Source organism: Strongylocentrotus purpuratus, unplaced genomic scaffold (genome assembly GCF_000002235.5).
Source record: "Strongylocentrotus purpuratus isolate Spur 01 unplaced genomic scaffold, Spur_5.0 spur5_scaffold_11, whole genome shotgun sequence".
Classification (NCBI taxonomy): Eukaryota; Metazoa; Echinodermata; class Echinoidea; order Camarodonta; family Strongylocentrotidae; genus Strongylocentrotus; species Strongylocentrotus purpuratus.
In genome coordinates this window covers 2,399,964-2,410,805 of record NW_022145596.1, presented here as the reverse complement: position 1 = coordinate 2,410,805, position 10,842 = coordinate 2,399,964, and the positions used below count along the sequence as shown (strand labels likewise).

General features: G+C 34.8%; 1 protein-coding gene across 2 annotated transcripts; it reads left to right on the top strand.

The window, feature by feature from the left end:
- The first annotated feature begins 551 nt into the window (after positions 1-551).
- LOC581755 (alpha-N-acetylgalactosaminidase) lies at positions 552-10,522 on the top strand. 2 transcript variants are annotated; one of them, XM_781741.5, is made up of 8 exons: positions 552-571; positions 1,562-1,756; positions 3,730-3,904; positions 4,770-4,947; positions 5,703-5,782; positions 6,496-6,657; positions 7,207-7,404; positions 8,131-10,522. In XM_781741.5, the coding sequence occupies exons 2-8, from the start codon at positions 1,584-1,586 to the stop codon at positions 8,455-8,457; spliced, it is 1,293 nt and encodes a 430-aa protein (XP_786834.2). In that variant the 5' UTR covers positions 552-571; positions 1,562-1,583; the 3' UTR covers positions 8,458-10,522. The 2 variants fall into 2 exon arrangements, with proteins under 2 accessions (XP_786834.2, XP_011684091.1); XM_011685789.2 differs by having other exon boundaries at positions 556-571; positions 1,558-1,756.
- Positions 10,523-10,842: the final 320 nt, after the last annotated feature.

Here is a 10,842-nt window from a genome sequence, read left to right as displayed (position 1 = left end):
TAATTATATGCTTTGATAAAGTCGGGGGAGGGGGGGGGGAGCTATACAGCCAACAAAAACACATCGATTGGGTATGGGGGTGCATGGGGCAATGCCAACTATGATCTATCATGAGGTTGAAAAACTATACCAATATAAATGAGAGGCAGGGTTTATGATAAGAAAAAATAATGTCTGCCAACTATAATACCATATGCAAGAAGAAGAAAAAATAGAAATTAGGGAAATCTAAAAAGCTAAACGGGGGATATTCTAAAAATATACCAAAGTAGGGCATTATAGCCTATTTGTATTGGTTCTTATGATCATAGTGGTGGAACCACTGATCTCTATCAGTGGGTGGAACCCATCATGTGATATGTCTAATCTGCCGATCATAAAGGACACGCCCACCTTTGTGGCTGAGCCGCTGAATTATCATGTATGAAACAACGCAGCAGTGCATGGAGCCCTTTCGCTCGCAGAACATCGCCCGCCCGGCCGGCCGACACGTTGCCCACGCACCGTAAACGTATTTGCAGATCACTACATGCGCCCGTCATTGTTAATCGCCAACATTGATCCCGTGTTTGTGAGTAATGTGACATTATTTTATTTCAGAATACTAATGAACAGATGAAACAACCTCATCTAAATAAATCGTTGAGATGAGACCTTACTTACACTTGGGAATTTGGTATGGTACGTGGCGTGGAATCTGGCTGTAACTTTATGGAACAATCGCGATGCGCGATGCGATCGATATGGATGGATGCCCAGGGGCCAGGGGCGAGCTGGTCCGGCCAGGCGCGGCGCAGTGCAGTGCTAAGCTAAGATTAGGCAGACCACCAAGAAGTCACTAACTTCTTGGGCAGACCCGACCCGTATGATATAGTAGAGTCTAACTGCAGCTCCCTGGATCTTGAGTTATAATGGGTGGGGTCCTGTAAATTTGGCACTATATAGTACTAGTACTGTAGAAGTACTATAGTAATAGGGCAACCTAAACTTAAAGCCGGTAGGCCCTAATATTATGAAGTTTTGGAAAATTTTGAAAATTGAGTGGATGGTGATTCTTTACAATTTTGAAATATTTGGATGCCTCTGAGCTCTGTGGCCCGCTCCGGGAACGGAGGGACCGCATTCATGTTCCCAAAATGAGAAAAATTGAATATAAGAATTTACTGGTGCTCCCGGTAAATTTTGATAAATTTTGATAAAGTACAGCCGTACAATCGTAGCTGCGACCATGAAAATCTCGGAATATAGCGTAGACTCTTACTATAGTTTTATTGTGTACTTGGGGATATGCGCAGGGATTTTGGTGGATTTGCTGAATTACGTGTATTACAATTAAGTGACAATCCCTGCGTAACAAATTTCCCCATTTTTGTTAAATTCTTGACTTAATTATAGCTACCCAGACCTCTTAATTCTATAGCCAAATAATTTTCAGAAGTCCATCATGCCCCGATCATGATCACAAATCAACTACATTCTAATCTTTTGACGACTAAAAATGTTGTCGATGAATGTATCTCAATCACTGTCGGTATTTGTGTACTCCTTTCTATTTGGACAGATTTTTCCCACATTCTACAAAGATGGATCACAGACTGTTGAATGCCATCGTAGCTATACAAGCCATAACACTCTGCATTCACAGTGCTTATTCCCTGGATAATGGGCTGGCTCGGACTCCGCCCATGGGATGGTGCTCATGGGAACGGTTTCGCTGCGACACAGATTGTGTTCGAGATCCTGATAACTGCGTCAGGTGAGTTGTGTTTGGCTCCCTAGCTGTTAACTTATTAAATACTAATCCTGATTTTTTTTTTTAATGAGATGGGGTCTATGGAAAGTCAAGTTGAACATCTGGGACCCTTTTCTCAAAGCCTTTTTTCAATGAAAAATGTCAAAAATCAGTGACAAATCTGCTGTTAACCAATCAGAAACAAGGATTTCAGTAGCTTATAACAACAACTGTCATTTGTTACTGATAACAAGTTCTGTGAAACACCCCCTGGAGTATGGTATCAAACTGGTTCTTCTCTCAAGCATGTTGATTTGTACAATTAAGTTGACAGAATAACAGCTTGAAATCAAACCTAATATTGGTTTTGATAAACAAATTGATTGATTAAATTGATAAGAAAATCATTACATCTGTGTCCTTCTGGCTCCAGTCACTAGTAGACGAAATCAAAGTACTATAGTAACCTGTTCTTCAGGGAAAGAAATTTAAAAAATACTGTATGTTTTTTTTTAAGTTTTTTTTTTTTTTTCTCTCTCCCTTGAATATCAAATAAATAATTTGAACAGTTTAAATGTCATTATTGATGTTTAAATTAGATGTCACATTTAAATGAATTAAACAGTCATTTTTATGCCTCCGCCACCGAAGGTGGTGCCGGAGGCATCATGTTTTTCGGGTTGTCCGTCCGTACGTCCGTACGTCCGTCCCGTTTGACCGTTTTCACAATATCTCAAGAACCATTTAAGATTTAAACTTAAGACTCGGGAATAGTATTTATCACCATAGGAAGACGATCTGATTAGATTTTGGAGTACGTAGGTCAAAGGTCACAGGTCACAGAGGTCAACTTATGAAATTCCTTGTATTGAGTTTGTTAGCGCGATATCTCAAGAACCATTCAAGATTTAAACTTCAAACTTAAGGATAGTATGTATCACCATAGGAAGACGATCTGATTAGATTTTGGAGCACGTATGTCAAAGACCAAGGGTCACAGAGGTCAACTTATGAAATTCCATACATTGAGATTGTTATCATGATATCTCAAGAACCACTGGAGATTTAAACTTCAAACTTAGTGATAGTGTGTATCACTATAGGAAAACAATCTGATTACATTTTGGAGCACGTAGGTCAAAGGTCAAGGGTCATAGAGGTCAACTTATGAAATTCCATACATTGAGATTGTTATCATGATATCTCAAGAACCACTGGAGATGTAAAAACTTCAAACTTAAGGATAGTATGTATCACCATAGGAAGACGATCTGATTAGATTTTGGAGCACGTAGGTCAAAGGTCAAGGGTCACAGATGTCAACTTATGAAATTCCATACATTGAGATTGTTATCATAATATCTCAAGAACCACTGGAGATTTAAACTTCAAACTTAATGATAGTGTGTATCACCATAGGAAGACAATCTGATTAGATTTTGGAGCACGTAGGTCAAAGGTCAAGGGTCACAGAGGTCAACTTATGAAATTCCATACATTGAGATTGTTATCGCGATATCTCAAGAACCACTGGAGAATTTTCACTTCAAACTTAATGATAGTATGTATCACCATATCATAATATCTCAAGAACCACTGGAGATTTAAACTTCAAACTTAATGATAGTGTGTATCACCATAGGAAGACAATCTGATTAGATTTTGGAGCACGTAGGTCAAAGGTCAAGGGTCACAGAGGTCAACTTATGAAATTCCATTCATTGAGATTGTTATCATGATATCTCAAGAACCACTGGAGATTTAAACTCCAAACTTGTTTAAATTGCTCTATGGCGGAGGCATCATTTTCGACTGCACGCAGTCAAAATTCCATCTAGTTTTTAATGATTTGATTTTCTTTAATTTATTGAACATTTTATACTTAAACTATGTATAATTCAATTTTATATGTATATTTCTGTCTTTCTTGCATTCTTTTTCTCCTTATACTCATCATGTATCATTGTGCTATCTTTCTTCATCTTTCTGCCTTGCAGTGAACATTTGTATAAAACCATGGCTGATCTGGTAGTAAGTGAAGGATACAAAGATCTAGGTTATGAGTTCATTAACATGGATGACTGCTGGATGGCTAGTACTAGAGACAGTAATGGCCGTCTATACGGTGATCCGACCCGCTTCCCTAATGGCATGAAAGCTCTAGCAGACTATGTAAGTTTAATGCTCATTTGTTATTTAACCCATAGCCTCTGAGAATTGGATTGTTTCTGTATTAACCATATAGGAATCAGAAAATTCAGTGATCAATAGGTTAAGATGGATCATGGAAGAAGAACAAAATTATTATGATGAAGGACAGTGTAGCTCGTGTTAATCAATTGCATTATCTGTGTGTAGTTTATCACTTACCAATAGATGTGATTAATGGGGGAAATGTGCATCTGTCATTTGAGGATACATAAGGCCCTGCCCTGAAGATTTTATTTTTACAACAAAACCAAAATGACAGTGATATTAATCACGATCAGTTAATGAATGTTCTTTGCTGATTCCAATTATCTGTTGTTTCACATATGGCATATGTCTTTAATTCACATTTCTTAAAGTCTCCTCTAAATATGTACAGACAAGTGATTTTAATTCTGTGTCAAATGAAAACCAAATTCCCCTGGCAAGGATGTAAGTACATGTATGTAATGCACATTATGAAATATTGCATTGGTTTGAAACATATCTCAATCAAAATCACTGAATAATGCTGTTAATCTACCGAGACTAGAACCAACTGAAATTTATATTTTGATATAGCTATGACTGTAATAATAAAAATAATATTGCAATCTTGTATAGCACATAAAACATTATGATATAACGTCCCTTTGCGCTTCCAAAGAGCATTGGAAATTATTACTCTAGCTTTAGCTCCGGCAGCCATTTATTTCAAGTGCATTTCAAGGAATAATCCTACAAGGTACCACCTCACCTTGGTGGAGTATGTTAAATTGCAAAGCTTGTTATTTTGTCTCTTCTTTTTGTTTTTCCTTTTCATTTCATTTCCTTTCTCTCTCTCTTTCAGGTGCACAGTAAGGGTCTAAAGCTTGGCATCTATGAGTCCATGGGGTATGCAACATGTCAGAAATTGCCCGGAACCTTTGGTCATATAGAGACAGATGCTCAGACCTTTGCTGATTGGGGTATTGATATGGTCAAGATGGATACATGTCATACTCCATCCGTAGAACTCACAGGAGAAGGTGACCTTCATCACTTTGTATGTTTAGAGCCAGAAGGTCGTTGATCTACATGATTTAACACAGAGTCAATGTCCATCTGGCTCTCAACAGATGATTCCATTTTCAATGTTTCTATTGTGTTACGTTTACATGAATTATATATTTTCTGCAAGCGAATATTATGCAATGAAAAGCATAATAGACTACTGGTAGTATTCATATTTTGTTTTTCATTTCATAATCAAGACTGTAGATAGCTTCGAGGCATTTAAGTCATCCTCCATAGTTTTGTATAAAAAATGAACGTCCTGTTTGATGTCTTGAAATGTGCAGTGAAGAATAATTTTTAAAAGTTTCTCCACAGGATGCACCAGCTAAAATATAATCTATATTCTGTAAACATGTCACAATTTCAACAGAATAATATTAGCCAATTCAATTTCAATTTCAATGTTTTTTATGGGAAAATAATGCCAAAAAACCAAAACCAAAAATATACCGGTAGATGTTCTTGAAAAGAAAATGCTATTTTAAAATTACTGGGGACTATTGACCTGTTTCTATAGTTTATCCTAAAAAATACTTCCATTTGATGTGCCTTTCACAATGTATGCATCCATAAGACGAGTTTAGATTACTCTTCAAATCTTTGCATTTCTATATATTTTGGCAGACATTTAGCAAGATAATACAAATGTGTCTAAACTATAATCTCTCATTTCATCTGTAATTTTATTGTTCCATTATTTTGTTTTTGTTGTCATCATTATGGTCAGGTTTTATGAATTTCTCAAGGGCCCTGAACGGCACTGGAAGGCCTATTGTTTACTCCTGCGAATGGGCTCATGTTCAGTCAGTAAGTCACTTGTGATGAAAATTTGATCATCTTTTTATTTGGCCAAGTGATAAGGTTCCTTGTTTCTCATATATATAGGAATGTGTTTCTGCCATACATATAAATGTTATGAAGTCGGGTCAAATATATGTTTTCTTATTGTAGCTCTAAATGTGATCTTTCCCTGAAGAGAAGATGTGCTAAACAAGATCAGGGATGTGAGAACTTTAACGTGTGTTGTTGCTATGACTGCCATTGATACGTCTTCTCCTTAGGTTTCCTTCAGGACATTTTGTTTTAATATATCATTAATCTTTATCACGTTTATGTTCTTAAATATTGGTTTCGAGAGTCGAGACTTAAATTGTATCTTTGCCTTCCATGTTCTGATGTCTTCCATCACAGTGTTAAACTTCTTATATATAAGGCCTTTATATAAGTAATGCCCTACAAAACAAATCCGCCACAAACTTATTTTCAAAAATGTGAGAGGAAGAGATGATAAGGTTCCTGCTTGCACCTATATGATTTACCCATAAAAATGAAGGACACTGTTTTTTCATCTTTAGCAAGTGTCTCATTTGGATTTTGGTTTTAACTGCCAGGTCACTAATTTGAGATGTGTAATGAATTTCTCAATTGTGTGAAATACTACTGACTGGCTATTACAGTCTGACCCAAATAAAATTATTGAGAGCTCATCAAAACCGTTCATGACCTTCTATTTTGCTCAGTCCAACTTCAGCATCATAGCCGAGACTTGCAACACCTTCCGTAACTACATTGATATTCAAGATTCCTGGACGAATGTGATGACTATAATTGAGTTCTTTGCTTCCAAACAAGACATTTTCACCAATGTATCTGGACCAGGCAGTTATAGTGACCCTGATATGGTAGGTATATTTGTAGTTTCTAAAGCTGGTATTCATGTTCATAAGCCCTAATTTTTGGAATGTAATCAATATTATTGAAAAGAATCTTTGTATTTTTAAGGATTTATGGCCGGCATTTTAAATGGTTCATTGATATTTTTTTCCACTTGATGATGTAACATGAAAAACAAAAATTGCTCAGACTCAGTATTTCTTTGTCATTGAAGCAACACTTTATGTTTATTTTCATAACTCCAGTCCTAACATATATCAATTTGTTTAGATTTAGTAAAAAACAAAAGTTATCTATCGTCATTTTTGTTTTCATGTTTGAAATTCAATGTTCAGCAAATATGACTAAAATTGTTTTGAATACACAATATGCATTGTATTTTGGATCACTTATTGTCATTTCTCGTAAGAAAGTATTCACCTTTTCTGTTTCATAAGAAGTTGAATATCATGTCTGCATAAAATTTACATCGTAGATGATTATTAATGAAATTTAGTTTACTATCAGTCAGCGATTTTTACGTATTCTCTACCGTTTTTCATTCATTTACCTACTAGCTAATTGTTGGTGACTATTCCCTCAGTATTGACCAATCCAAGGCTCAGATGGCATTATGGTCCATCATGGCTGCCCAGCTAATGATGTCCAATGACCTTCGAACCCTGGCACCGTGGGCTAAGGAGATCTTGCAGAACAAAGAAGTCATTGCCGTCAATCAAGATCCATTAGGAATTATGGGAAAGAGAGTTTTTACGGTGAGAGATTGTTAGTCAAGTAAAGTAGGTTATTTTATGACCAATCTGTTGATCCTCTGTTGATTCTGATACCATAAAAGGGGTGTATAGGGACAATTGGAATGAATGACAACAACAAACTTAAAGAATTTAGGGGTCAAAATCCCAGTGCTGATGCAGATCCTTGTAATTTCATTTGAAAATGAAAATATAAAGTTACATTACTTTACAATATGTATATTTACTTCAAAAAAGTTTATAGTCCAAATCAAATGGTCAGTTTATTTGATCTGCTTGTTTATTGAGTGCAGTGCATCGTAAAAAGTGGATATAAAAGAATCACAGCACAAATACAGAAGTAGAATACCATGCACCTGTTGTCCTGATGTGAAGATTTCTTGTGACTTTATTTGTTTACATGGCAGTATAGCCTATTTGGATTCACCCATTTTTTATCAGTGTAAAGTAGATAGTATGGGGTATGATAGTAATATGTATGAGATAAAAGTGAAATAATGCTGCTTTGACACAATGATATATAAGCATATTTCTTATTCATACAAGCAAACAGTGTAGTTGACTATTTCCAAATAGATATCTGATATTAATTCATGAGAATTTTCACTAGACTCAGTATAAATTCATAAAATCATAACATTCATTGTATTGAAATTCTCTCATGAGTATAGGCTAGCAAATATTGTGATTCTATAATGAGGGTATCTGTCCTATTATCATTTAATACAGACTGCTGCAAAAATCGAGGTGTGGGCCAAGCCTCTGTCTGGGGAATCCTTTGCAGCAGTTGTCTTCAGCAAGCGAACAGACATGCCTTATAACTGTACTTTCACCATCTCCAAACTGAACTTCACTCACGCTGCGGGGTACAAAGTCCGTGACCTTTTCCTCTCCAAGGACCTGGGTACGTTCCTCCCGGGCGATGACATCAGCGTGATGGTCAATCCTGTCGGTGTGGTGATGATAAGGGCAGATCCAGTGATGAACTATCGCAATAAGGAAGAGAAAAATCGTGTCATTTCCACACTTGGTGATATCATTTATTCATTCAAGTAGGGTAGAATATGATATACAAGTTAAACATAAGATGTTAAATCCGACATGGTTTGAGAAAAGAAAAAGCAATCATATGACAGGACATGGAAATGTCATTTAATATTACAGCAACAAGAGTTTACAATAGTTATTGATTTGTTTAGTATATTTTTAAAACCTACATTGTACATGTTTATACTTTGGTTCCCAAAATCAGCATCAGATTGTGAAATTGCACCATAATAGTCCCCGCACTGTTACTGAACCTAAAGAGGTTTCTTTATTTTTAATGCCACTGAATGAAAGAGCACATGTCATACAATCTTACATAAATAATGGTACTACAAGTTATATCAAAAATGCATTTTTATCGTAACAGATCTTGCTTAAAAACCATGTTGGGGTGGGGGGCAAGATATCTTATTTGTGGCAATAAGATCAGTGTTTCCTTACAAAAAAAGTGGTCAATTGTAGTTGTTCACAATTAAAGTATATGTGGTAAGTTATAAAGAACTTCCATGCAGTGAGTTTGATGATTTTATTTTATTTTCAGTTTAGAAGGGTATGGTGTGTTTGATAATTATCACATCAATAAATTGAATAGGATAAAATCATATTTCAATGAAAAGCAGTAGCCTTAACAATGCAGTACTGCTTGAGTGGATATAAGGTGGTTTTTAATGAATGTTAAGGCCTCATTGTTAGTATTCAGAAAATTTCAAGTTTTGTCTATCATCTATCTACTATAAGCTGTTAAAACATGGCAATAAAAGTAAATTATCAAGGATCAAAGAAGGACTATTCTAAGTCTTCATAGTAGCACTGGCCACCTCTCTATAAAGGTAGCCATTTGTATTATCTCCCTTATGTATAGAAAGGCCACCTTTCTGTAAAGGTTATTCTTTCCTCTTATACTTGGATGACCATTATACACAGGTTTGACCATCTTTAATATACAGCAGTAGTTGTAACTGAATTGAAGCTATAATGAAAAATTTTAATTTTAATTTATAGTGATTCAGAAGGAATCAGTAATTTTTAACTTTTTAAACAAATGTAAAAATAGTCTGAATTGGAATTATTTCCCTGTGTTTGTTCAAATTAAGAGTCAATAAAAAAAAATGATAGTTGTAAACATTTCTAAATTTGATGTAACAGTTCTTTTAACAGTTCATTTTATAGATAAATACAAGTTGGAATATCAGTACTTACTGGTGAGAGTGCATGCCTTACAATATCGATGGTTGTATCAATTTGCTTTCAATTTATTTAGCCTTCACACCAACTATATTGAAAAGTCATCTGCTGAATTACTGTTGGCCATCTTCTGAATTTTTATATTGATCTGAAATAAATGAATATTTGAGTACTTAATTTGTCTATGATGTTTCAAATGATTTTTCGTATATATTTTTCAATATGCATATGTACTGTTACACAAAAAAAGTCATGTACAATGTAAATGAAGTTTCCTCATGAATACAAAATAATAGAACAAAGATTTTAGTCAGGATGTGTTTGTATATCTTGGTAAAATATATTTTCATGTATGAAAACGTTTTGTAAACTTTCATTTAGTACTAGTGATTTATGGGATTTCCTTTACACTTTTGTGAAAGGTTAAGTTTATGTTGTTTATTTGTTGTTATTTTGTGTTATTCATTATGTCATTGAATCACTAAATCAGTTGTAATGAAGGTATATTTAAAGTTAACCATTACTTGTGTAACTAGTAATTTTTCTTTTAGATACTGTATCATTCTTTGCAAGTCATTGTGCTCTCGTTCAATTAGTACCGGTATGCTTTAAGCATTAATATAAAAAGAGCATGAGCTTGTAATATTTTACAAATGTCTTTCAAATTGAGACCCTTATATTGGACTCGATGTAAAGGACCTGTCACTGAAGATCTAAATCCAATCTTTCCAGTTGAATCAAAAATGTTGAATAATGTCTATGTTGGTAATGGATGAAAGCAATACTAGTACTTTTAATCATCACTCATTTTCAATGTTTTTTAATATTCCTTCATCTACTATTGTAAAATTGATTCCAATAAATGCTATTTTTTCATAATACCAAAATACCTTTTGTGTTTGAAATGTTTTTCTTGTCAAAGTATAGAGCGTGATGAAATTTGCAGAATGTGAAGTTGGTCAATCAACCTGGTTAGTATAGGGATAGATAGGCCTACATTCATGCTTAAGCCTTAATTGCTATAAGATATCATTGTGTATTATATCCTTCACTCTCTTGTTATTTTCATGCTTCATTTTTGTCTTCCCTTTATTGTTTCTAGGGTGTTTTATCAACTTCTTTAAATCTCTCCTTTCTTTCCTTTGACTTCTTGCCCTTGTCATTCTTGTCCTTTATCTTCTTTATTTTCATTGTTATACTTCAGCTTTA

What these genes read in the sequence shown, in the direction of transcription:
- LOC581755 (XM_781741.5), top strand. Translation starts at nt 1,584, where the DNA reads ATGGATCACAGACTGTTGAATGCCATCGTAGCTATACAAGCCATAACA. An exon ending in TGAAAGCTCTAGCAGACTAT is followed by an intron (nt 3,905 to 4,769) that starts GTAAGTTTAATG and finishes TCTCTCTTTCAG; the next exon opens with GTGCACAGTAAGGGTCTAAA. An exon ending in AATGGGCTCATGTTCAGTCA is followed by an intron (nt 5,783 to 6,495) that starts GTAAGTCACTTG and finishes TATTTTGCTCAG; the next exon opens with TCCAACTTCAGCATCATAGC.